Source organism: Populus nigra, chromosome 6 (assembly GCF_951802175.1).
Source record: "Populus nigra chromosome 6, ddPopNigr1.1, whole genome shotgun sequence".
Classification (NCBI taxonomy): domain Eukaryota; kingdom Viridiplantae; phylum Streptophyta; class Magnoliopsida; order Malpighiales; family Salicaceae; genus Populus; species Populus nigra.
The window spans coordinates 19,937,251-19,964,196 of record NC_084857.1 but is presented as its reverse complement, the minus strand read 5'-3'; the positions used below and the strand labels follow the sequence as shown (position 1 = coordinate 19,964,196).

The 26,946-nt window shown below is 33.5% G+C and overlaps 4 protein-coding genes across 4 annotated transcripts; all 4 read right to left on the bottom strand.

Annotated features, from left to right (window-relative positions):
- Positions 1-476: 476 nt before the first annotated feature.
- On the bottom strand, positions 477-1,097 carry LOC133696923 (heavy metal-associated isoprenylated plant protein 19). Its single transcript, XM_062119222.1, has 3 exons — positions 1,062-1,097; positions 893-974; positions 477-772 (listed from the first exon to the last, which is right to left on the bottom strand). Exons 1-3 carry the CDS (start codon positions 1,095-1,097, stop codon positions 477-479), a joined length of 414 nt encoding a protein of 137 aa, XP_061975206.1.
- A 7,641-nt stretch (positions 1,098-8,738) lies between these two features.
- LOC133696824 (G-type lectin S-receptor-like serine/threonine-protein kinase SD1-1) lies at positions 8,739-16,540 on the bottom strand. Its single transcript, XM_062119103.1, has 7 exons — positions 11,674-16,540; positions 10,901-11,041; positions 10,501-10,646; positions 10,125-10,335; positions 9,638-9,875; positions 9,410-9,560; positions 8,739-9,178 (listed from the first exon to the last, which is right to left on the bottom strand). The coding sequence occupies exons 1-7, from the start codon at positions 11,888-11,890 to the stop codon at positions 8,873-8,875; spliced, it is 1,410 nt and encodes a 469-aa protein (XP_061975087.1). The 5' UTR covers positions 11,891-16,540; the 3' UTR covers positions 8,739-8,872.
- Positions 16,541-17,198: 658 nt separating this feature from the next.
- LOC133696825 (G-type lectin S-receptor-like serine/threonine-protein kinase At4g27290) lies at positions 17,199-18,328 on the bottom strand. The gene has a single exon (XM_062119104.1). The coding sequence runs from the start codon at positions 18,220-18,222 to the stop codon at positions 17,419-17,421; it is 804 nt and encodes a 267-aa protein (XP_061975088.1). The 5' UTR covers positions 18,223-18,328; the 3' UTR covers positions 17,199-17,418.
- A 114-nt stretch (positions 18,329-18,442) lies between these two features.
- LOC133697324 (G-type lectin S-receptor-like serine/threonine-protein kinase At4g27290) lies at positions 18,443-25,170 on the bottom strand. The gene is made up of 2 exons (XM_062119798.1): positions 23,922-25,170; positions 18,443-18,522 (listed from the first exon to the last, which is right to left on the bottom strand). The coding sequence occupies exons 1-2, from the start codon at positions 25,168-25,170 to the stop codon at positions 18,443-18,445; spliced, it is 1,329 nt and encodes a 442-aa protein (XP_061975782.1).
- Positions 25,171-26,946: the final 1,776 nt, after the last annotated feature.

Sequence of the window (26,946 nt, the reverse complement as noted above, 5' to 3'; positions counted from 1 at the left end):
ATGTATTTTATAAACAATTTAAAAAACATCCCAAATGCTTTATATATGTATCGGAAAGATTTAAATTAACATGATTTTTCTTGTACGATATTCAAGTGACCAAAACATTCAAAATTTCAATACTAGGCATGGCGGATGCATGAGAGAACAATGATTGCTGTATATTTCTTTTAAAACATTAATTCATCGAAACCTTAAATTATATACATTAGTTTCATGGCTCTTACATTGTTCCATTAAACACGATTTAACACATCAATAAAATTAATTTTTCACATGAAATTAAAAAGAGGGTTCGAACTATTGAACGAAATTAACTTATCGATCAAAATTAATCAGTTATCCATCCGAAAAACCAAAAAGCAACTGAAAATTTAGATATCTCAACCTCAAAAGAGTTTTTGAAATATATATATACATATATATATATATATATATATATATATATATATTTCAAAAACTCTCCAGCACTATTCCTACATGATTGAACATGCGTTTGGATTCTCATCACTAAAAGCCATCAACAAATCATTATTTTTACAACAATCAAAGAATATTGGAGGGTATTGTTGTGGAAATGACTCTGAGGCTACATTAATTTCTTCTGTACGAGACGTATGATCTTTTGATCCTTCTTCTTCCTTTTTGCCGGCTACAATCTCTACTTTCTTCCTTGTCTTCTTTTTTAGTTTCTTTAAGAGTTTCTGTGGATCGATTCTGCCTGTAACCACCACCTTGTGTTTGTTCATATCTGTTCTGAAGGTCTCCACCCCTGAAAAACAACGACAAATAGCATCAAATAATTGTTTCAAATAGCATGGGCACGTACGATGATAAATGTTCAAGTCAATTTTAATTTTGAGAGAGATCAAATATTTTTTTTATTTTTTACCTTTGAACATTGATATGATTTTGGCCACGGTTCTTTCACATGCATTGCAGTGCATGGAGACTTTGTATTCTGCAACAACCGCCTGTTAAATTATAAACCCTAATTAATTAATTAAAACTAAATTAGAGGAAGAAGAGAGAAGAACGAAGAACGTTGAACAAGAAGTTACTTTGAGATCCTCCTCCTTCTTCTTCTTATTTTCCATTTTGCACTGAAACTGTAGAAAGAAGGGAGGGAGGAAATAATATATCTGGTTTTGTGGTTTTTGTCGGAAATGGTCAAGGTAGTTATTATAAGTGAGAGGTAATGACTGTCGGGACGTAAATGAAGCGGTGCCAAGACAAAGATTCCTTTAGACAAAATTGAGGGCTTAAAACCACTGTTATAAAACCTGTACGGGTGTGGGCTTATTAAAAAAATTGAGAATTAGATATTAGCATAGTTAGTTTTGGAACCTAATCCGGCATGATGAGTCAATCTAGAACCCGGTTGATTCGGGATTAGAATCGGGCTGAATTAAAAAAACAGGAGAAGAAAAAATCTGGTGTGATTCTGTGGGTTGACCCGGCAAAACCTAATCAAAAACTCGGTTGTATCCCGTTGATTTTTTTTAATTAAAATGATGTTGTTTTGGTTTTTTTAAAAAAAGAATTGACTCAGGCAACCCAGTCAAAACCTGAAACCCAGGCCGGGTATTGATTTTAGATTTTATATTTTTTCTGAAAGTTTTCTTTTTTTCTTTTTTCTGTATTAAAAACCCTTTTTCTTTGTTTTCACTGTACTTGTAAACTTTGATTTTTGATTTTTTTAATGTATTGTGCAATGGTTATTTATCATCAGGGATGATATATCCGTCTGCATTTTAATATTTATAATATTCTTACATATGTTTTTGTTTCTTAATAATTCTGCACTCTTATCATAAATGCTTGTATATTTATATTTCTTTCTTTATTATTTCTTGTCACTTTTTAGATAAAAATATCCCTTAAATAACAAAAAGAATTATTTTTTCAAAAAGTTTTACAAAACCTGAGAAGACTAAGAAATGAAAAAAAAATTAAAAATTAAAAAACTTGGAACAATCTAAAAAACTTGAATTAACTCATTAAGAAATATAAAAAAAACTGAAAATTAAAAAAAAATCAAAACACTAGAATATATATTGCACAAATTATATTCCATTATTTAAGACATGTTCCCACTAGGAGACTTTATGAAAATGATATTTTTCACTTTTAAGATTTTTAAAAGTTAGTTTTATTTTTATTGAAGTTTTTTTGAAAAGAATTAGGTTTTTTTTTATGCTGTTTATGTTTATTTGTTTTTTCTCTTGGCTTTTCAGGGGTTTTTTTTTTTACATGAAAATTACTTGATTCTAAGAAAAATTGCATTGTATAATTTATAACTTGTGAGTAACAATGCGTTTGGGAACGCGGTGCAAACTGTGTTCCCAAAAAAATTCAATTCTTTTTTGTTAAAATTTAATATGGTTTGTATGTTTTGGATCGTTTTGATGTGCTGATGTCAAAAATAATTTTTGTCGGATGATATATCTGTCTGCATTTTAATATTTATAATATTCTTACATATGTTTTTGTTTCTTAATAATTCTTCACTATTATCATAAATGCTTGTATATTTATATTTCTTTCTTTATTATTTCTTGTCACTTTTTAGATAAAATTAAAAAAATATCCCTTAAATCACAAAAAGAATTAATTTTTCAAAAAGGTAAACAAAACCTGAGAAGACTAAGAAATGAAAAAAAAATAAAATAAAAACTTGGAACAATCTAAAAACTTGAACTAACTCATTAAAAAATATAAAAAATGCTGAAAATTAAAAAAAATCGAAACACTAGAATATTGCACAAATTATTCCATTATTTAAGACATATTCCCACTAGGAGACTTTATGAATATGATATTTTTCACTTTAAAGATTTTTAAAAGTTAGTTTTATTTTTATAGAAGCTTTTTTTTTAATTAGGTTTTTTTATGCTTTTATGTTTGTTGGTTTTTTCTCTTGGCTTTTCAGGGGGGTTTTTTTTGACATGAAAATAACATGATTCTAAGAAAATTTGCTTTGTATAATTAATGACTTGTGAGTCCGTAAGAGCCTCCGAGCACCGTTAACACTTTCAAAATGTTGTTTTTGAGTTGTAAAGCATGCTCATAATGGTAAATTTGTTTTTAAAAATGTTATGTTGTTTTAATTTTGTGTCTATATGTGTTTTGTAAGTTAAAAATATATGCTATTTATTATTTGTGTAATTTTTTTTGGATAAAATCATTTATTTAGGTCTCAATTATATGTCATTTTGGTATTTTCTATTCTTAAAGGGTTGTTCCAAGTATTAAAAACTTTTGAAAATAACATAAAACTTTTCAACTTCTCATTTAGAGAGCTTTTTTTTTTGTTTTTCCATTTTCAGAATTAGTTGAAGATCAAATTAGACTTATTACTCTTAATCATATTTACTACAATGTAATATTTATGGACATAATTCACTTCAAAGTAATGACAATGATGTTAATTTATTATTGAATGACAAATAAATATTTTTATTATTATTGTAATGTGAACAAATGTTATTGTGTTATGCGTGCAACTATGAATTTAAATATTTACAGGGTGGATAGATAGGGGATATAAATCAAATCTAGCATCATATACTGTTTTTACTCTGATGGAAATATCAATAGAATGTGTTCGTTAGTATATTCTAGTGGTGATGGAAACTACTTTTTTTTTTAGCATTGTTCATGATATTCATTACACCTAGGTATACCATCAAAATGTTTTCGTCAGTATATTCTAGAAATTATAGGAATTGTTCCCTTTTTCCCTGGCACTGTTCACTTTTCAAAATATTGATAATTAATGTTTTTTTTTTTACTAATGGAATCACCAACGTAATACTATTTTTTGCAGTTGATTGTTTACTCTTTTATCGACAGAATGAAATGATATCGGTAATATGTCAGTAGTATTTGAAGGGTTTCTGAAATTGTTAGTGTAAAATGAAAATTTCTACTTGATTTCATAATCGGAATCACCAACTAAAATTTTAAAGATATTAATATTTAATATTTTATTTGTCATTCTGTCGATAAAACCTAATATAAAAGACCATGGACATAGCAAACAAAGCTTTATCTTCTTCATTCTTGTCCTTTATTACTCTCTCTTCTTCTCTTTTATATTACCTTCTCTATTCTCTTTCAACTGTTCATGTTATTTTTCTCTGCTCATCAAGCATCATCTTCTCTTCTTATCACAAGGCATGTTGTTTTTCTTCATTTTTCTTCTTATTTTTAGTTTTTTTTTAACAATCTCTTTTCATTTATTTTGTTTTTTTTTAAATCTCAGCTGAAAGTAAAAATGTCATGAAGGTAAGAATTTTTCATTCCTTTTTCTTCTTGATTTGTGTGCTTTGTTTTAGCATTATTGATTTAGGTAATTATTTTTGTTCAATTTTGTGTTCTTAATTATTTTATGAATTAATAGTTGTGTTAAATTTTAGTTGTTATTGAAATCATTTTTGCATTATTTTATGGATTTTTAATTATTATTTTGTATTTTTTTCATTTACAATAAATTTTTATAAATTTAGGATCACAAATATTACCACTTAGAAATAATTGTGTTGAATTTTAGTTGTTATTGAAATAAGTTTTTCATTTTTGTTGTTGAATTTTAGTTTTGTTTTTCAATTTTGTTGTTCAATATCAATTAAATATGTAGGATTAATTTTAATTATTATTTTGAATTTTTTTAAATTTAGATTATTATTTTTTATTTAGGATTATATATATTAACAGTTAGAAAATGAGAATTTTGTGTGAAATTGAATTATTTTAATTTGTTGGAAGAAATTGGATAAAATCAACTGATTTGTGGCATATATGTTGTGTATTTGTAAGTTTAAAAACTTTAGGTAGCCTTCCATATATGAGAGGTGCTACTGAATATTTTTTAAAAATTAAAATTGTTTGATTTTTTTCCGTTAATTTGTGTAGATGCCTAGAGAAAAGTCTATTGCAAATCGTGAGGATAAGATCATTGCTAGTTCTTCTAGCAGAATTATTGACTATCACAAGTCATTAGGTGTCAACTAAGAACAAACACCTCAGGCATAGACATCAACTCATAACGTGGGGTCGTTGAGTGTGGTGTTGTATGGGGGGGTGTCCCTTTATAGTAGGATCTGTCCTCGTTGAGTACGAGACCTAGTGGAAGGATGACTTTTTAATGTAAGTTTTTTTATTTATTTCACAACACGTTTAATTATTTTTTAAAATAATAATTTTATTTAATGAATATAATTTCAAGTTTACAAACATTAAGGCTGCAAGAACAATAACATTAGCCTTTACATCGTCAATGAAAATTTCATTGTTTCAATGGAGCTAGGTTTTCAAACATCCTTAATGGAAACCAGAAGTTGATGTTTTCAAGGTTTAAGGTTAATATTAACTTCAATGTTTTTTTATTATATTAATTCAGTTAGTTTATTAAAATTATTGAAATTTTCTTTTTATAAATTTTTACTGCAAGAGAAAATTTGAATGTGAGATAGCTGATAATAATGTTGCGAGGAAAGTTTGGGAGAACACGCTGTAATTAGGTAAGATCAAAATTAGGATAAGTTTTTTTCAAATATAATTTTTTTTTCATTTACTAATAGATAATTTAGTGGTAACATATAGATTGTGTGATTTTTGAAACAAGGTTTAAAAAAAGCAAAACAATATGTGAGAAAAAGCGAGCTTCCAGCCTGGAATAACATGACAGTTTGAAAGGATTTTAGATCGCCATATATCTCGGATGGTAAAAAAATGATGGTCTAAAAGAAAAAAAATATTCATGGTTCCATTACCATGCATACCAGCGAATTTGTTCTGTTTATTTCATATGCAAAGCGGATAATATGATTTTTTTTATTATATCTATTTTTATTAGTTATTTTTTTATAAATATGTTTAATTGATAATATTTTTATCTTGTAGGCAAGTCCGATGGAGATTTTTGTTGAAACACATGTGTTAAGTGATGATCTCCAAAAAAAAGTGCAGTAGTTCATGAATAGGTGAGTTCAACACTTTATGGTATGTTGGTTTTCAACAATTTTTTTTCTTAAGTTATTATTTTCTTGAATTTGATGATTTTTTTTCTATGATATATATAACAACCAGTTGAAAGAGAGATACAAGGACAATCCTTCGATCTATCTGGATCTCGATCCAAATTTGTGGTTCGAGGTAGGATTGCCTGGTGGGCCTGATAGAAATCAAGTGTATGGACTTTCTAACACCACGACTGAAATCTTGCAGATGACTCGTAGTGTTTCAACCGTTGAATGCTTGTAATCAGTTCTGAACACTCAAACTTTAGAGTTCACGGCGATGTTATACCATTGAGTACATGATCAAATGACCCATCTTAATAAATATTTAATTTTTATTTTATTTTGAATTTATTTTTTTATATTTGATTTTTATTTAATTTTAATATATTTTAATTATTTTTCTACTTTTGTTCAATTTATTTGTTTTTAAAAATATTTTAATTTATCATTGACGGGTTACCGATGAAACACTTCCATCGGTATATTTCAGAGAGTTGGAAAAGAATTACTGCAAATACCATTGCTACTGTTAACTCTTTGGTAAAATTGCAGATGGTATTCCATTGGCGATAAGTTATATTTACTGATAGATATACCGACGGAAAAATAAAATCACCAATGAAATTACATACGGTTTTCCTGTTAGTAAGTTGTTAAATTTACTGATGAATTTACCAATAAAATAAAACAGGTAAATTTTTTGGTGTACTTTGTCCGTCTATAAATCTATCGGTAAATTTATTATCAATGCACTCACCGACAGATCATAAATTAATAACAAGGGTTTTTCTAAAGAAATGTTTCTATCCATAATTCCGTTGGTAAAATACATATCGATGAACTGTGATAATAAATACGGACAAATTTTTTATGTAATCATAACTATGATTATCATTGGGTCAAGTCAATCACATGATGATCTTTTATATTTCTTGAATAAATAGGTTTGTTTTATAGGGCTTAAAATAATTATATTATCAACAATTAAAAAATAATTATATTTTAATGAAATGATATAAAAAATAATTTTTAAAAAATATATATATATATATATATATATATAATTATTTTAATATACTTGCAAGTAAAATATAATTTAAATTATAATCATTACTGTTCTTTTAAATAATGCCAAAATAAAATCTCGACAAAAAAAAAAAAAAACATATCCACCATCTGGGAGCCACACCACTTTTTTTTTTCTCGGTGCTGGTCACCTCAACTTAGTAATCATTCAACATGACTTGCTATTTCCAAGATACTAATGTTTTTATTAATAAATAATAGAATCTAACTCAAAAACGATTCCTCGAGCGACAAACTCATAGTCTTATTAATAAATTTCTTGCTCAACTCATGATCATATTAATGAACTTTTACTTGTAATGATCACTCTAACTGGAGAGATTAATTCTTTCTACCTTTATAGTCGTAAAATGAACATATATACATCCGATAGTAAAATTAATATGAACTTCCTTGGATGTAAATTATAAAAGAGAACTTATTAATCTTAAAATATTATCACAAAATTGATGGTAATTTATGTTTAAAAAATAAACGTATATACAAATGTTCTAATGAAATGTTGAAATCTATAAGATGAAATACTAGCTAGCAAGTCTTGATGATACATGAACATCAAGTAAGAGAAATATCTGGAGTCCCCTCTCCGTGATTCATAAATGTAGCTGCAACTCTTGGATTACATGAAGATACTTGTCTTCAATTTCTTCACGTTTCATAGAAACACTAAGCTTTAGAAGCATTTATTTGACTTGCTTTTGTTCGTAATTGCTGTTCTGCAACTAGAATAGGGGTGAGCAAAAAAACCGATAAACTGATTAAACCGAGAAAACCGGACAAAAAATAACCGAAAAAACCGAACCGAAAAAAAAAACCGAATTAACCGATTAAAAAATCACAAAAAAATTCCGGTTCGGTTCGGTTTCGGTTTCTGAAGTCTGAAACCGATTGAACCGAACCGAACCGAACCGGTTCAACCAGTCAACACTTAAAAAAAAAAGCAAGTATAAATACAATCTTTTCTAACCCTAGAATAAGGCATTAAGCCATCAGCCGCCGCCCCCCCCCCCCGCATCTCTCTCATTTCACTCTCACTTTACTCTCCCCCCTCCCCTCCCTTCTCTGCATCTCTCTCATTTCACTCTTTGGCTGGTGGGCCGCCCCCCTCCCCTCCCTTCTCTGCATCTCTTTCCCTTCACTCTCTGGCTGGTGAAAAATCAAAGCAAAACAAATTGGTCATCGTTGGCTCTACTAAGACAGAGTGATGAAGAAGAGTACTTGGTTGAGTTAACTCATCAAATGACTCACTCCACCCTTGAAGATGATTTCAAGAGAAACGACCTCCCTTGCAGCACCGAAAAAACTAAGGTATTGCTTCTTTTATGTTTCTTTTTAAAGTAGGACAATCTGCTCTAGTTTCTGTGATTATGTTTTTTGGGGCTAATGTTCGGGTCTTGGGTTTTTTGCCTGATTTGCAAGGTTGGGTGCAGTTGTAGACAAGGATCTAGCCGTGGAAGCCCGAATGGGTCTTCACCTCCAGCAACTTGGGATTTGTTGTATGAGATTGCAGGAGAAGTAGAGAGGACCATTGGGTTCTTCCGGTTTGGAAGGGAAAAAAACCGAACCGAACCGAACCGAAATTAATCGGTTTGAACCGGTTTTCGGTTCGGTTCGGTTCAAAAAATTAAAAAAATAATAATTCGGTCTGGTTGTTTATTTTGGTTCAAAACCGGACCGAACCGGAAATGCTCAGCCCTAAACTAGAACATCTATCGAATATTAATTCGCCTTTAATCACTTGAAATGAAAATAAAAGCAATCTATCTTGCCTCTAACATTGAAATCGAGCATTCGTTTGCCGAAGGTGGTTTGTTCTGGCTCGATGAATAGCTTGCTTCATCAAGATCCCTTTCAGTGAAAAATCCTGGTTGTTTAGGCTGAGGCAATTCATCTTCATTGCCCAACATCAAAACCACATGTGATATGTTTGGTCGATCTTCTGTATTTTCTTGCACACACAACAGCCCCACATGAATTGAACGTAGAACTTCAGACAAATAGGGTGTTTCAACTCCTGATCCCACAGCCAGTTCCAGAGGCCTGCCTTGCTTGAACAGTATCCAAGCCTGATAAACAAAACCATGCTATTAAGAACACATTATTTATCCATGCAAATCCAGCATGCATACCCATTGATCATTGTCGGTCTCAATTGTTTTTCAAAATTTCTTCAGTTTTTCTTCAAGTATTTGAAGTGTTCATGTCTCATAAGCATGTGCAGGCATCTGGTACTTAACAAAAGCACTCTAGAATTTATTGAAATGAAACCGTCAAAGTGACATAACTTTGACACTTACATGCCCGATAAGGTTGAGGTGGTGATCTGGGTGACTGAATCCTCTGTTCCTATAGCCACTCACTATCTCTAGCACCAATACTCCAAAGCTGAAGACGTCTGATTTTAGCGAGTAGAGTCCATAATTTGCGTACTCTGGAGATATGTAACCACTGCATGTATTCATAGAATTTTAAGTTCCATTTGCAGACTATCAAGATAAAATGCGTATGATGGAGATGACACTTACTACGTTCCAGCCACTTTATTAGTATTGGCTTCAGTTTCATTTTCTCCAAAACTTCTAGCCAGGCCAAAGTCTGAGATTTTTGGATTCATTTCGTAATCCAACAAAATATTGCTGGTTTTCAGATCTCTGTGGATTATTCTTAGTCTGGAATCTTGGTGAAGATAAAGGAGTCCTCGAGCGATCCCGTTGATGATGTTGTAGCGTTTAGGCCAATCTAGTAGCAAGCGATGAGTCTCATCTGCCCAAGTCAATCCATTATGACTCTTATCAGATGATAAGTGATATGTGATTATCAATGAATTTTGAGTTACAATTACAAACACATACATGGCAGAATTTGTGAGAATGAAATTGGGGAAAACTACTCTTCTCCTACAAAGCCACTTTATGGAAGCTCAATAGATGGCAGAACAATTCATACAAGCTTAATAGTACTAAATTTGAAAAATTGGAGTAACTTTTTGAAAAGGTTTTGTGAGATTCATACCAAAAATATAGAAGTCCAAGCTTTTGTTAGGCAAGAACTCGTAGACCAGCATCGTTTCATCACTTTGAATACAGCATCCAAGAAGCCTCACTAGATTCCGGTGCTGAAGTTTCACAATATGTTGGACTTCATTTTTGAACTCCTCAAGTCCTTGTCTTGAATTCTTAGAGAGCCTCTTAACAGCTATTTCTTGTCCATCTGTTAATGTTCCCTGCAAATAATGACTCAGCATCATTAGAAAATCCCACATTGTCTTCTGAAAGTTGAGAATCTATAGTGGAACAATTTCAATACCACAGAACTCCGTTGATTCCTGGAGTTTGTACCATGAAAATTCAGAAGCCATATTGCATGACTGTTTATGGATAAGTATTACCTTATAAACTGTTCCGAAACCCCCTTCTCCTAGTTTCTTGGATATAGAAAAGTTATTTGTTGCACAAGCCAACTCATCCATGTTAAAGAAGGGTAATTCTAGTTCTTCCTTCAAGTCCTTGTTATTTGATCTTCTTTGAAAATTACCTGTCATTTTTCCTGTCAGCATAACTGTTATGCTTGTTGAAAAAATGGAAAGAAAGACAAAGGATCTCTATTTGCTGCTAAACTCAAGATTTCTATAGCATCAAACACAACGGGGCTTCGAACAACTTACAGTCATACCTTATATTACTGAAAATCAAATTAATTTATTTAAAAAAGAAAAACCAATCTTGTTATCTGATGATCCAGGACTGGTGCGATAGGAATACTTAGATTTTGATGGTGTGAATACGTACTGTTTTTCTGCTGCTTCTTTTTCCAAACATACAAGACCAAGCATAGGCCAACGAACAGAATCCCAGTAGACAGCACAGAGCTTACTATGATCCTTTTCTTCACTTTGGATTTGGTATTAACCTTTGCAGAGTCACCGTTATCTATAACATGGTACAGAAAAGCTGGTGTTAAAAAGAGGAAATGCCAAATGCCTTTTGTATTTGTTTGGTTAGTTATTATGGCTGGAAAGCTTTCATTTGCCATATATGATCTAGTTATTTGGATCATTCAATTTCAGCTTTCTACTCATTCATTATAAAACACTATCATTTTGGGTAGGAGAAAACCAATCCATCACCAAGTGACATGCCAAGTCATGACTAATCTAGTTGTGTATAAGGGAAAATTAATAGCCTAAAATAGAAGTTTTCACTGGCCATATATGATCTGGATCATTCAATTTCAGCTTTCTACTCATTCATTTTGGGTAGGAGAAAACAATTTTCAGTGACATGCCAAGTCATGACTAATCTAGTTGTGTATAAGGGAAAAATTAATAGCTTGGTTTGGATATGCTCAGAGACTAAAACAGAACGAAACTCTGTTGCTGATAGCCTTGCAAGAAAAGGCTTGGATACGCTCAGAGACTATATAGCTTGGTTTTATGATTTTTAAACGTTGTATCCTTTAGCCAATAGCTTGCTAGTTTTCTATTGATTATATTTCGAATTTTAATAATAAGAATAATAAGAAGAAGAAAAACGACTTGTCTAATCTGAGGAAAAATTCATACCTAGTTCTGATGCAGCCATCCGTATAAAAATGTCTTGCTCGTTTTGAAGGAAAGTTCTCATATCAATCAAATCATTGAACCAAAGCAAGCAACCGCTTCCTCCATCCCTGATGTCCAAGTTTGCATACGCAGTACAGCTGCAGTTCTTCAAGCATGTGTTCTTGCACTCCTCCAGGTTCATACTCCTGTTGAACCATGATTTTCTTGTCTCCGGCATCTTCACACCCGAGAGCTTCCGAAACCCATCTCTGGAACAATTTAGTGCAGTCTTTCTAACGCAACCACTTGACCAATCCGTCTTCTTCCAGTCTCTTGGAACTTTTGGTACAAATCCATTCAAGCAATCGCAAACTGGAGAGTGGTTAATGCTACAGATACCATTTGCGCCACAGAGTGCATAAGTTTCACAATTATCTGTATTTGCTGTTGCGTAAAGAAACCAGCTTTGGGTTTGCTCCAACCACAGAAGGAGCTCGAAATTGTTGAATTTTATGGAATCAAGACTGCTGCAGACAATGAAGTCCAAGGAAGGGAAAAGCTTGGGATGTGCAGTCTTGAATCCAAGGAGGAGTGTTGAATTTTATGGAATCAAGACTGCTGCAGACAATGAAGTCCAAGGCTGTGAAGATTGAAGATTAGAAGATTGTGTCTTAAGTTTTTAGTGTTAGCTGAGTATTGAATTAGCTTAGCATTAGGTTGAGTTTATCTTATCTTTAAATAAAGGTCATGTTGACCAAGTTTAGGATTGAGTTCAGTTTATTCTTAGTTAACAGATCATGTTGATCAATTAGCTGATTAGGATTAAGTTAAGTTTTGAATTTTAGCTTATCATGTACAAGAAGAAGTTGGTTTCAACTAAAACTCTTGTAATTTCTTTTATCTATAAATAAAGAAGAGGGATGGCAGTAACCAACTTGATTCTGCCCATTTTTATGCAAAATCTCAGTTTTTAGTGTTCTTCCCGTGTTCTTCATTTTTCTGGAAATTCCAGATTTGAATCTGAACAGTGCATGGTTTTGGGTTGATCTGAGTTGACTTTTGTTGACTTTTGTTGACTTTTTCGTTTTAATTCCTACAATTGGTATCAGAGCAATTAGGATCTTAGGTGGGATTGTGTGAAACACGAGTGGAAGGTGAGATTTACAAAAAGGGGAATTCAAAGTCATTTTTTGGTGAGAAACGAAAAATGAATTCTGGAGCCAGTTTTTCAGCAACTGCACCTTCATTTGCAGGGGTGAATTATGGCACCTGGGCTGTGAGAATGAAGGCTTATTTGAAGGCATTTGACTTGTGGGATTATGTGGATTATGGCAAGGAGCCAACTCCACTAAACGATGATCCAACCATGAATCAAATCAAGTACTTCAATGAAGAGAGAGCCAAAGGTTTTAGAGCACTTACCTGCATACACAATGCAGTAAGTGAAGAGATATTTTCCAGAATTTTGGCATGCGAGACTGCCAAAGAAGCTTGGGACAAGCTTAAAGCCGAATTCCAAGGAGATGAGAAATCAAGAAAAATGCAAGTTATGAACTTGAGAAGGCAATTTGAAGGGCTGAAGATGAAGGAATCAGAATCTATCATAGATTTTTCTTCAAAAATCTCTAAACTTGTTAATCAAGTGAGATTGTTGGGGGAAGATTTTCCTGATTCCAGAATTGTGGAGAAAGTATTGGTGTGTCTACCGGAGAAGTTTGAACATAAAATATGTTCCTTGGAAGACTCAAAAGACTTCTCGGAGATGAGTTTCCAAGATCTTGTAAATGCCTTACAAGCAGTGGAACAAAGGCAATCTTATCGAAATGAGGGAACAAGTGAGAATGCACTTGTTGCTTACAAAGGAAAACAGCAGCAATCTTACAACTTCTCCAGAACCAAGCAGATTGGAAGGAAAGATAAAAGCAAAGAATGGAGACCAAATCACCAGAATTCAAGTAGTTGGCAACCCAACAACTTGACAGTGAAGGAGAGAAAGGAATATCCTGCATGCAAGTATTGCAAGAAAACCAATCATTCTGAAGATTGGTGTTGGTTCAAGAAGGTGCAATGTAGAAATTGCAATCAGTTTGGGCACTACCAGAAATATTGCAAAAACAGAAAAGAAGAAGTAAAACAAGCTCAAGAAGAAGAAAGCTTGGCAGTAAAGGATGAGCATTTATTTGTAGCTACAATGCACAACATGCTCAGAAAACCAGAGGAGACAAATTCAGTGTGGCTCATTGACAGTGGTTGCACAAACCACATGACAGCAGACCTCTCAATTTTTTGTAGCTTGGATAAAAGCTATAAATCAAGGGTGAAGATAGGCAATGGAGACTTTGTAAAGGTTGAAGGAAAAGGAGCAATAGCAGTGGACACAAGGGCAGGTACAAAAACTCTACATGATGTCTTGTATGTGCCTAATATTAATCAGAATTTGGTGAGTGTGGGTCAACTATTAGAATCTGGCTATTCTCTATTTTTTGATGATGGAATGTGTGTTATTAGAGATAAAATGGGGACACTTTTGTTGTGTGCAAAAATGGCAAATAGATGCTTCAATGCAGATTTGAAAGAGATATGTTGGACTGCCAACATGTGCAAGAATGATGAATCAATTCTTTGGCACAAAAGGTTGGGACACTATAATTATGTTGCATTGAACAAAATGGCTGAGTTACAGATGGCACGTGGATTACCAAGCATACATGATCAAGGTAATCTTTGTGAGGCTTGTCAATTGGGAAAGCAAACCAAAGTTGCTTTCTCAAAATCTGTTTTTAGAGCAAATTCGAAATTGCAGCTCATACACACAGATGTGTGTGGGCCAATGCATGTTGAATCTTTGAATGGATCAAAGTATTTCTTGCTATTTGTGGATGATTATAGCAGGTATTGTTGGATTTATTTCTTAAAAAACAAGGCTGATGTGTTCTCTAAGTTTTTGTTGTTCAAGGCAGAAGTGGAACTTGAAACTGGACTGAAAATGAAGATGCTAAGGTCTGATAATGGTGGAGAATTTACTTCCCAACAATTGGAGAATTACTTGATGAAAGAAGGGATTAAACACCAGTTGACCGTGCCTTACACACCTCAACAAAATGGGGTAAGTGAAAGGAAAAACAGAACCTTGATGGAAATGGCAAGGTGCTTAATGTATGAGAAGAAAATGCCCTTAAAGTTTTGGGCAGAGGCTGTAAACACAGCATCATACATACAAAATCGTGTGTTTTCAAGAGTTTTGGATGATAAAACTCCTTATGAAATCTGGTATGATGTTAAACCCAATGTTGAGCATTTAAAAGTCTTTGGTTGCATATGTTATGTGTTGATACATGATGTTAATCGAAAAAAGCTAGATAAGAAGGCTGATGTAGGTGTGATGATAGGCTATAGTTCAAAGTCTAAAGCCTATAGAATATTTGATGTTATGGCTAACAAAGTTATAATTGCAAGAAATGTTAAGTTTGTAGAAGATGCATCATGGAATTGGGAGAATTTGGCAGTCAACTGGACAGATCAAGTTCAACATGAAGAACCAGAATTTTATGATGAACTTGAAAATGAAAGAGACATAGATGATGCACCTGTTAGGGGGACAAGGTCACTAGATGACATTTACAACAGGTGCTCCATGGCTGAAGCTGAACTAGTCGAGATTGAAGAAGCAATGAAGTCTAAGGTATGGTTAAAAGCTATGCAGGAGGAGCTTGATATGATTGAAAAAAATCAGACCTGGATGCTTGTTGACAGACCTGCAAACAAGAAAACTATTGGTGTTAAATGGATATTCAAGACAAAGATGAATGCGGATGGAAGTATCAACAAACACAAGGCAAGATTGGTTGTAAAAGGCTATGCTCAAGAGGCTGGGATTGATTACACAGACACCTTTGCACCTGTTTCTAGGCATGAAACAATGAAACTTTTGCTTGCACTTGCTGCACAAAAGGGCTGGTATGTGTTTCAATTAGATGTGAAATCTGCTTTTTTGAATGGTGTGTTAGATGAGGAAATATTTATTGAACAACCAGCAGGTTTTGATAATCAAAATCCAAACCAAGTGTATTTATTGAAAAAAGCTCTTTATGGGCTCAAACAAGCTCCTAGAGCTTGGTATAGTAGGCTTGATGATCACTTGCTGAGTTTGGGATTCAAGAGGAGCATCAATGAGGTAACACTATATGTGAAACATGTTGATAATCATGTGCTAATGGTCTCTGTGTATGTAGATGATCTTCTAATTACGGGTGATAAAGGGCAGCTGATTGAAGAGTTCAAAACAAGCATGAAGGAGGTCTTTGAAATGAATGAGCTTGGGTTGATGTCTTATTTCTTAGGCATGGAAATAATTCAATCTAAACAAGGAATATTCCTATGCCAAAAGACCTTTGTGCAGAAGATACTAACCAATTTTGCAATGGCAAATTGCAAACAAGTTTCTACCCCTATGATTTTGGGACTGAAACTTGTTAAAGATGATGGAGCACCAAAAGCAGATGGGAAGGTTTATAGAAGCTTGATTGGGAGCCTATTATACTTAACCATTTCTCGGCCTGATATACTTTTTGCTGTTAATTATTTGTCTAGGTTCATGCAGGAACCAAGCCAAACGCATTTCATGGCAGCCAAGAGAATCCTGAGGTACTTGCAGGGAACAAAAAATCTGGGCATGCATTTTGCCAAGAACAGTGAGAACAAGCTTGTTGGTTTCACTGACAGTGATTGGGCAGGTAGTGATGAATGCATGATGAGTACTTCAGGGTATTGTTTTGCATTAGGAGTGAATGTTTTCAGCTGGATTTCAAAGAAACAATCAGTTGTGGCACATTCCACAGCTGAGGCAGAGTACATAGCAGCTTATGTGGCAGCCAAGCAACTGGTGTGGCTGAGAAAATACTAAAGGATCTTGATTGTGATCAATCAAATCCTACTGATTTGCTATGTGATAATATGTCAGCTATAGCAATTTCAAAGAATGCTGTGTTTCATGACAAAACGAAACACATGAAGATCAAATTTCATGCTCTAAGACAGTTTCAGCTGGAAGGTGAATTGGAGATGAAATATTGCAATACAAATGATCAATTAGCTGACTTGTTTACTAAACCATTAGCTAAAGGAAGATTCGAAGAGCTAAGGGAAAAGCTTGGGATGTGCAGTCTTGAATCCAAGGAGGAGTGTTGAATTTTATGGAATCAAGACTGCTGCAGACAATGAAGTCCAAGGAAGGGAAAAGCTTGGGATGTGCAGTCTTGAATCCAAGGAGGAGTGTTGAATTTTATGGAATCAAGACTGCTGCAGACAATGAAGTCCAAGGCTGTGAAGATTGAAGATTAGAAGATTGTGTCTTAAGTTTTTAGTGTTAGCTGAGTATTGAATTAGCTTAGCATTAGGTTGAGTTTATCTTATCTTTAAATAAAGGTCATGTTGACCAAGTTTAGGATTGAGTTCAGTTTATTCTTAGTTAACAGATCATGTTGATCAATTAGCTGATTAGGATTAAGTTAAGTTTTGAATTTTAGCTTATCATGTACAAGAAGAAGTTGGTTTCAACTAAAACTCTTGTAATTTCTTTTATCTATAAATAAAGAAGAGGGATGGCAGTAACCAACTTGATTCTGCCCATTTTTATGCAAAATCTCAGTTTTTAGTGTTCTTCCCGTGTTCTTCATTTTTCTGGAAATTCCAGATTTGAATCTGAACAGTGCATGGTTTTGGGTTGATCTGAGTTGACTTTTGTTGACTTTTGTTGACTTTTTCGTTTTAATTCCTACAGAAATCACCATTCTGACTTGCGACGGCTCTCCAAAGCGTTGAGTTATTGATAAGAGTTTCTCTGAAAAATATCTCCTTATCATTAAAAACAAATTCAAATGTGTATATTGGATTTGGTTTTAACCGAGGCAAGCCACTGAACCCCAGACCATTCCATGGTCCAGTTCGATACTTCACATTTGAATCTTCCAACCATGCATACTCAGGGTATCCACAAGGAATAAGGATTATCGAAATATTACCGCTGGAAGGATCATCTGGTGACCTCCATGATGTCAAGTGCCAGTCCATGCCAGTTATTCTATTCCGTCCTAGCTTCGAGCCCGGTAATAGTGTATTACCTGGATGTTCAAAACTCTGCCACAAGGAATTTTCCGGGTTATTATCACCCTCCTCTTTCACAACTAGGTTTCCTGAATCCAAAAGCTTTGCAACTGGATTCCCAGCAGGTGCTGATGTGTTGGAAGACCAAATGATGCTTCCACTACGATTGAGAAGGACAAGAAGTCCCTGGTTGGTAAGCCTTACAACTCCTGATGAATCGTTAAGTGGAGTTTCTCTGTTGGCAACCCAAACTGGCGTCAGGGCCGATATTTTACCATACCATATCCCCAAGTATCGGTTTCTGGATTTCCCCGGGCTGAAAAATCCTAATTTATAGGTCCCACCAGCTGAAACTATGCTATCTCCATCTCTAATTGGCTGAGTTGTGTGCATGGTGTCAGTAGGGGTGGCTACTCTTACAATCAGAAATGAAATGAAGCAGAAAGCAAGCATGGGGATGCATTCCATTGGTGCTCTCGTGTTTCTTTAAGCAGCTCACTCGTTATATTACAAAATGGCTGGCCTTGCAAGATGTGCAAATATTCGTCTTAAGAAATTGCCTATTTAACACCACAATCAGTCTACCGGGACAGCAATGTTCCACTACTGAGGTAAACGCTCGTCGTCGGAATGTTTTTTTTTTTTTTTTTTGTGAAATTAGCATGCATAATTGACAGATAGTCAACACTCAGAGAGCTAAGGGAAGCTCCGGTGATGTCATGTATTGTTGATGTGCCGTGTCCCTTGAGCACCAAGAACCGTATGACGCTGCATCAAGACATAAGACTTCCACTAAGTAAATGAGTCAATCATTTACTCTGACGCTAACGAGTACTGGGTTGCAATCATATTTTCTTAAACTCTTTGTAGGATTTTTCTTGCTTCTGACATTTTTCTATTCATGCCGTGTCCTCTGCGTTGGGGCAGCGAGCTGCCTTGGAAGATAGTGAAGCTTATTAGATTATTTCAAAACTTCGATATTTAAAGGTTTGATGTTGGTTTTTTTTTAATATTTTTTATTTTAAAATATATTAAAATAATATTTTTTTATTTTTTTAAAATTATTTTTTAACCTAATCACATCAAAATAATCTAAGAAAATTAAAAATATATTAAATTTAAAACAAACAAAAATTTCAATTTTTTTTTTAGAAATACTTCCGAAACACAGGGCAAACAAAAATAGGATTTTCATGCCTTGCCCTCTTCGTTGGGGCAGCGAGCGGCTTGGGAAGACATTGAAGCATATTAGACTATTTCAAAACTCCTGAACCACGAAAAAGATAGGATTTTGACATTTTTCTATTCGTGCCGTGTACTCTGCGTTGGGGCAGCGATGGTGATTTTTTTTTTCTTGTTAAAATTTAATATGATTTGTACGTTTTGGATTGTGCTGATGTTAAAAATAATTTTTAAAAAATATAAAAAATCATTGACATGTATTTTGGTACAAAAAATTATTTGAAAAGCACCCGCAACCATACTACCAAAAAAACTCACTATTTGAAAAAGTTATTAGACTATTTCGAAACTCCTGAACCACGAAAAAGACTAGTAGGCAGAAAGAATATTTTCAGCCTGTTTTTTTATGTTTTAAAAATATTTTAAAAAAATTAACATTTTAAATATTTTTAGATTTTTTTAATATGCTGATATTAAAAATAAATTTTAAAAAATAAAAATAAAATATTTTAATATATTTTTAAATAAAAAATCCTTTAAAAAACAATAACTACAACAATATCAAACGAGCTTTTAAACTGTCCAATTAATAGTGAAATCAATTAATGCAATATTTCTTGACAAAAAATGATAAGTAAAATTAATTGAAATTAGAAAAAAAAAACAAGAAAACCAGAGAAAACACTAATGATTTTTAGCTTTTCAGTAAAAAATTAAAAGAATAAAAACCAAAGTTGAAATATCGATAACTAAGACAACAACTCTAAAATTTTAAGTTACCAGCGTAATTTTCAAGTGAAGGTAAAAGAAAAGAGGAAACAAAAAAAGCCCCAACTAGCCACAATTCATCCCATCATGGCCATCTCGTGCTGCCTTATAGGAAAAAGTCATGACGATTCCAACAACACGATGGAATGATATTTTTAGGCATTAAAAGGCGTCACATACATTGCTAGAAGGCCACCGACACCTTTCACATGCTGTCATATGTTTTGCACGTGCCAACAATTTCTTTATTTTAAAATTATTTTATATATTTAAAGAGCAAATTTCTTTTTCAAAATCAAGAATTGAAAAATTAACAAAATATATTTTTCAACCAAAATAAAAATTTTAAAAATCTCTCTAGATGTTTTACATTTTGTTTCGCTCTCTTTAAATGCTTTTCTAGTATAATTTAAAATTTTATTTCATGAAATTAGATCGTAAAAGAATTTAATTTAAAAAAATATGAAGATAAAATTTAACACAAAAAAAGAGGTGAGAGGAGGTTTGTCATATAAAGAGTAAAGCACCTTTCATCACTTTTAGTATAGAGTTAATGGATGTGTTTGTGTGTGTGTGTGTGTGTGTGTGTATATATATATATATATATATATATATATATATATATATGAGCTTTAATAGCTTTAATTATACAAATACTATTTAAATTAAGAAAGACACATATAAGCTCTTGATTTTTTTATAAAAAAAAACAAAGTTTATAAAAGACATATTGAAAGAATCAAATAACAAATATGAACAAGTTATTTACATGCAATTGATCAACAATGGAAATAAGGATACAAATATTTTTTAGAAAAAGAAGATAATGTTTGAGAACATTTTAGATTTCATAAGTATAAATTATTGATTTAAATAAAATTTTTTTATTAATTTGAAATGCAAAACTTAAATTAAGACTTATTTTATTTTTCTTCAAACATGGATTTATTTTCATCTACTTCACTGTGGTTTATTTTATATGGTACATAATTTATAGATTATTCAATTTTAACTTTTAAAATTTATAGAAACATTTTTAGTTTCATATTAATTAAATATAGTAGTTCTGCTAAAAATTAGTTTATTAATGGTAGTTAATTTTGATAATTAATTTTACAATGTACATGAAAAATTAAATATAGTGGTTCTAGAGGTAGGTTTAATGTTGAAGGTAGTGTAACATATCGTTCCAATATCTATAGTGATGTGTGAAAATCAAGTACTCGGAATGACATGCGATTGAAAAGATACACAGATGTACCTATAGCATCAGGCTAGAATCGTTGAGGCATATGAGCAGCTCCTATAATTGTCCGTACTATCTCTAGTATGTGTCTATTTCTTCGTTCTGCAATTCCATTCTACTGAGGAGTATATGGACATCTAGTCTCATGTATGGTGTCTTTGTTATCACAAAATTGTCTAAACTCTTGACCAATATATTCATCTCCATTATCAGATCGAAGAGTTTTAATGCTCATAGAGAACTAGGTTTGTACCATGGTGACAAATTTATGAAAAATTGGTAGAACATCCTTCTTATATCTTAACATATAAACCCAAGAAACTCGTGTGCAGTCACCAATAAAAATGACAAACCATCTAAAGCTAGCAGTAATCGTAATAGGTGCAGGACCCCATAAATCAAAGTGAATAATCTCAAATGGTGCATTACTTTTATTATGACTAATGGGGTAATTTGTTCGATGACTCTTACCTCATATACAATCCTTGCATTTAAAATTAGAGAGCAGCATATTGCCAAATAAAAGTGGGAAATAAATGTTGTAAATAGCTGAATGATTGATGCCCTAACTGATAATACCATAACCAGATGTCTTGTCCTTGCCGTTGTGATGATTGAGCAAAATAAACTTTACCAAGGTCTAAATCATCCACACAATATAACCCTTTCTCTTAGTACCACGATCAAAATTTTTTTTCGTGAGAACATCATTAAACAAACAAAATGAAGAGTACATTAGTATGCAACAATTTAAATCTTCTGTCACTTGACCTAATGATAATAGTTTAGTGGAGAATGAAGGAACAAAAAGAGTACTAGGGAGAGTGAATGTGGTGGATAATTCAACTGTTCCCACCCTGTTATTGGATATATATCACCGTTGGCGTTTGATATAGCCTATCGTTAAGGAATTGTCTTTATTTTAAAGTCATTAAGATCATACGTCATGTGATTTGTCGCCCCTAAGTATATAATCCAATTGTTTACATGTTCACCATGGGATACCAAGTTTGTGGAACCAATAATACCTAGGTCTTGAATGGTAGATTGAGGTTGAGTTTTGAGCGCCACAAGTATGTTTGAATCTGTATTAGTAACGAATGTTGTGTTGTCATGTTTGTCCTTTTTCCCTTTAAGTTCATACCACCGCTTCAGGTATTCGTGTAGCTGAAAACATATATCTTTGGTGTGCTTATTCTCACCACAATGAGTGCACCCATCATCTTAGACTTTCGGTTAAAAAAAAATGGTCTGCTAGAATTCTACCCATGTGGACCAGATCTGGGCTGAATGGTCTGTTTATTAGATGATGATGGGCCAAAATAATGTTTTGAGTAGTTGCCACCAGGTCCTAGGTTCCTTATTCCTCCCCTTCTTATCTCACCCTAGTTCTTGTCTCTACTTTTTGTTAGTAAACTGAAACTGTCTCTAGCTTCCTTCTTCATCATCATGGTTTGTCTAGTGTTCTCTCAGCATACTTGAGCAAAGGCTTGCTTAATCAAAGGTAGAGGAGTCTGTTGAAGAATATCTTGTCAGGCCTGATCAAATTGATAACCTAAACCATCCAAGAAGGTATAAATTCGATTTTCTTGAATTAATTTGTTGTATTTTTGTAACTCCTCCTCACATGTCATGGGTTTTAGGCATCTGTGGTCAATCTCTCGCCTAGAGAGTTTGTAAGCCAGTGTAGTAATCTTCTAGAGAACCATTTCCTTGTGTTGTTTGACTGACTCTCCTTTTTAAGTCATAGACCTAGACATTATCTCCTCCATCGGAGCAGGTTGCGACAATGACGTCTCAAACCCCTTTAGCTATAGGAAATCTGATAAAATTTCTAATTAAATTTGGGTTTAGAGAATTGATAATCCAACCTTTAACAATGATGTTTTCTGTTCTCCATTTACTGTATGTTGAGTCTGTGAGTGCTTGCTGTCTGATTTCGTCGGTGATTAGTCCAAGTTTGTCTCTACCGAAGATAAATATCTTCATGATTTGTGATCATAGTTCATAGTTTTGGCTATTGAGTTTGATGTTAGGGATGGCTGCTGGTAGGTCAGGGTTTTGGGTAGTATTAATTTGAGGGTCGGTTCTAGAATTTGTGGTTGTAATCTGGGCATGGTGCTATGGGTTTGTTTCAGCCATGTTTAGGTCATGTGATTTGAAAAAAAAAAAGGTTAGATTTGGATCAGTTGCTCTGGTATCATGTCAACAATGAGAAGTAATTCTCTGGATTAAATAGAATCATCTACTTTTCTTATTGCATAGAATATGTATATATACATGTACAAGAGTCCTAGCAGGTGTTAATGCTACAGATACCTAGAGAAAAAACTGGTGTTAAAAAGAGGAAATGCCAATGCCCATTGTATTTTTTGGTAAGTTATTATGGCTGGAAAGTTTTCTACTCATTATAAAACAATATCATTTTGGGTAGGAGAAAAACAATCCATCATGTGACCAACACCAAGTGACATGCCAAGTCATGCCTAATCTAGTTGTTTGCGTGCGTGTTTTCCCTGAAAATTTCAAGTACTTTCATGCCAAATAACATGTTATGCTATCAACACAAGCATATATACAAGGTATTCTCAAGGATCATGTTATATGAATATCTATAAAGATAACTTTCTTCTCATGAATTTGATTTCTAGTTATCTGAAAGATAATGAGAATATATATTTGGAAAAAAAATCATTTAGATGTAAAGCAAAAAAAAGTACTAACTCTATGATGCTTAAGGGTATTAATCAGGTTTCTTTTAGCCATATTTTAAGAGAAGGAAACTCTGTTGCTGATGATAGCCTCGCAAGGAAAGGTTTAGATGCGCTCACAGACTATATAGCTTGGTTTTAATATTCTTCAACTCCTTTTGCCAGTAGCTTTATCTTACTGGTTTTCTTACTGAAAATATTTCAAATTTTAATTAAAAAAAGAGCAAGAGTGACTTTTCTAGTTGAGGATAAATTCATACCTAGTTCTGATGCATCCATCCGTATAAAAATGTCTTGCTCATTTTGAAAGAAAGTTCTCATACCAATCAAATCATTGAACCAAAGCAAGCGACCACTTCCTCCATCCCTGATGTCCTGGTTTGTATACGCAGTAGAGCTGCAGTTCTTCAAGCATGTGTTCTTCCACTCCTCCAGGTCCATACTCCTGTTGAAACATGATTTTCTTGTCTCCGGCATCTTCACACCCGAGAGCTTCCGAAACCCATCTCTGGAACAATTTAGTGCAGTCTTTCTAACGCAACCACTTGACCAATCGTTCTTGTCCCATTCTATTGGAACTCTTGGTACAAATCCTTTCAAGCACTTACACACTGGAGAGTTGTTAATGCTACAGATACCATTTGCGCCACAGAGTGCATAAGTTTCACAATTATCTGTATTTGCTGTTTCATAAAGAAGCCAACTTTGAGTTTGCTCGATCCAGAGAATGTGCTGGATATCACCACTCTGAGGTAAGACGACCCTCCAATGCCTTGAGCTATTATGAAGTTGCTCTGTGTAATATATCTCCTTGTCATTATAAACAAATTCAAATATGTACATGGGATTTGGTTTTACTTGAGGCATGCCACTGAACTGCAAGCCATTCCATGGCCCAGCTCGATGCTTCGGTTTCGAATCTTCCAACAGTAGTAACTCCGGATATCCTTCAGGAACAAGGATGCCTGTAATATTACCTCTGGAAGGATCATCAGGTGATTTCCATGATGTCACGTACCAGTCCATGCCAGTTTTGATATTCCGTATTAGTGTGTTGCCTGGATAATCAAAACTCTTCCACAAGGAGTTCTCCACGTTATTATCACCCTCCTCTTTCACAACAAGGTTTCCTGTATCCAAAAGCTGCGAAACTGGATTCCTAGCAGGTATTGATGTGTTGGAAGACCAAATAATGCTTCCACTACGATTGAGAAGGACAAGAAGTCCTTGGTTTGTAAGCCTTACAACACCTGATGAATCGTTAAGTGGAGTTTCTCTGTTGGCAACCCAAACTGCTGTCTGGACAGATATTTTGCCATACCATATCCCCAAGTATCGGATTTTGGATTTCCCGGGGCTGAAAAATCCTAATTCATAGGTCCCGCCAGCTGAAACTATAGTGTCTCCATCTCTAATGATCTGAGCTGTGTTTATGGTGTTAGTAGGTGTGGCTGTTCTTACAATCAGATATGAAATGAAGCAGAAAACAAGCACGGGGATGCAATCCATTGCTGCTCTCACTTTGTTATATTACAAAATGGCTGGCCTTGCTAGATGTGAAGTTATTCGTCTCAAGGAATTGCCTATTTAACATCACAATTAGTCTCCGGGAAGAGCTAGCAATGCTACGCTACATAGCTAGGTAAACGCAAGTCTTCGGAAATTATTGGCTCTGAAGTGACCCTTGTGTTCCAAAAATGGTTGACACTGCTTTAAGACTTTAAACATCAAGCTTAAGGAATCATTTACTTTGCAAGATGGAGGCTAGTGGACTCTGAATTACGACCCTATAAGCTTAAGACCCTATAACACCAACCCAATCTTGAAAATCTAGGCTAGTGGAGCGAAGCTTTTTCCTTGTCAAGTGAAAGAGGCCAAGAGCAGTCGGTGTTTAAAGTTATACAAAATGAAAACGACAGAAAAATTAACAGTAAACCTATGGAGAATCCTAAGCATATTACCAGCTAAACCAAGTAGCTCCTTCTACAATCTACTTGTAATTTTTTTGTTTAAGCCTATGGAGAGGAGTAAAAATGAGAAGATAACTTGCCAAAATTTGAAAAATAAACCAAACTTGAATTGAAATTCTTTGTTGCTAGGCAAAGAAGAAAAAAGCAGGGAGAATTTTAGGCCGTCTCAATTGAAGGATTTTGGTGGGTGAGGGTCAGGGAAAACAATAGAGGAAGGGAGGATTTTAGGTTGCTGGTGTGGCTATTGTCTTTTTAACTAGGGATTTATGTCTCTAATGAAAAACGATAACATTTTCCTTAAAAAAAAGAAAGAGACGGGTGTAGCTATAAAATCTTAAGACTTTTGCAATGGCTTTGGCCCCAACTAAACTCCCCCTGCTCGACCCCTGCTCGTGAGAACTTTGTCACCTAACTAATATGCAAACGATTCATCTCTCGGAAAGCCAATAAACCAGCTTTGAAAATGTGACACAGAGATAACCATGAATCTAAACGCCAACACAATTGCAATCTGATACCTCCACTTAATGAATAGCAAATTCATGAATAAGAAGTATAGAATGACAACATAAAGATAATTATTCTTCGATAAATCAATTTAGTTCTTTAAAAAATTAAAGAGAAAACTCACCTTCACACTTCACACACTCACGAAGAGAGATGCGGCAATCTAAATTATTATTAACTAGGGATTTATATCTTTAATAAAAAACGACAATATTTTTCTTAAAAAAAAAAATGAGTTCGGTCTAGTTATAAAATGTTAAGAATTTTGCAGGGCCTAGGCCCTCACTAATTAACCTCCTCCTAGCTCTGCCTCTACTCGTGAGCACTTGATCACATAGCTCATATGCAACCAATACAACTCTAAATCTATCTAATGAAATTTTAAGGATACCCAAATATTACCTTAAATTTATCATTTTAGCTGCATGTATGGATTTCAGGACCCAACAAGAATACCTGTAATATTCCTAACTTTAGTGCTAGTAAATATTCGGCTACGGATACTTCTAACTATAGTGTTAGTAAATATTACATAGCAAAACAAAGTGTGGTATTCCTGAATCTAACCTCAGTAAATAAATCAATAAAATAAATTTAAATCAATGCATATATATATATATATATTTTTTATCTTTTTAAAGAAAAAAATGTATCGTACACTGGATTTGTATTTCACAGTAAAAATTTACAGATTGATTATATAGTAAAATATATATATTTCACAGTAAAAAAACAGGAGGGACTTATAAATAAATTCAAAAAGATCCACAAATTGTTTTAGAAATTTTGATATCCGGAAAGTTCTTTT

Bases quoted from the DNA above. Each gene is read 5' to 3' on its own strand.
- LOC133696923 (XM_062119222.1), bottom strand. From the start codon at position 1,097: ATGGAAAATAAGAAGAAGAAGGAGGAGGATCTCAAA. The intron at 975-1,061 runs GTAACTTCTTGT...ATAATTTAACAG, and splicing joins AGAAGGAGGAGGATCTCAAA to GCGGTTGTTGCAGAATACAA. The intron at 773-892 runs GTAAAAAATAAA...GTTGTTTTTCAG, and splicing joins AATCATATCAATGTTCAAAG to GGGTGGAGACCTTCAGAACA.
- LOC133696824 (XM_062119103.1), bottom strand. From the start codon at position 11,890: ATGCCGGAGACAAGAAAATCATGGTTCAACAGGAGTATGAACCTGGAG. The intron at 11,042-11,673 runs GTATGAATTTTT...ACCATGTTATAG, and splicing joins GATGGCTGCATCAGAACTAG to ATAACGGTGACTCTGCAAAG. The intron at 10,647-10,900 runs GTACGTATTCAC...GAAAAATGACAG, and splicing joins AAAGAAGCAGCAGAAAAACA to GTAATTTTCAAAGAAGATCA.
- LOC133696825 (XM_062119104.1), bottom strand. From the start codon at position 18,222: ATGGAATGCATCCCCATGCTTGCTTTCTGCTTCATTTCATTTCTGATT.
- LOC133697324 (XM_062119798.1), bottom strand. From the start codon at position 25,170: ATGGATTGCATCCCCGTGCTTGTTTTCTGCTTCATTTCATATCTGATT. The intron at 18,523-23,921 runs GTATGAATTTAT...GTCTTGATGCAG, and splicing joins GATGGATGCATCAGAACTAG to CGTCATACGGTTCTTGGTGC.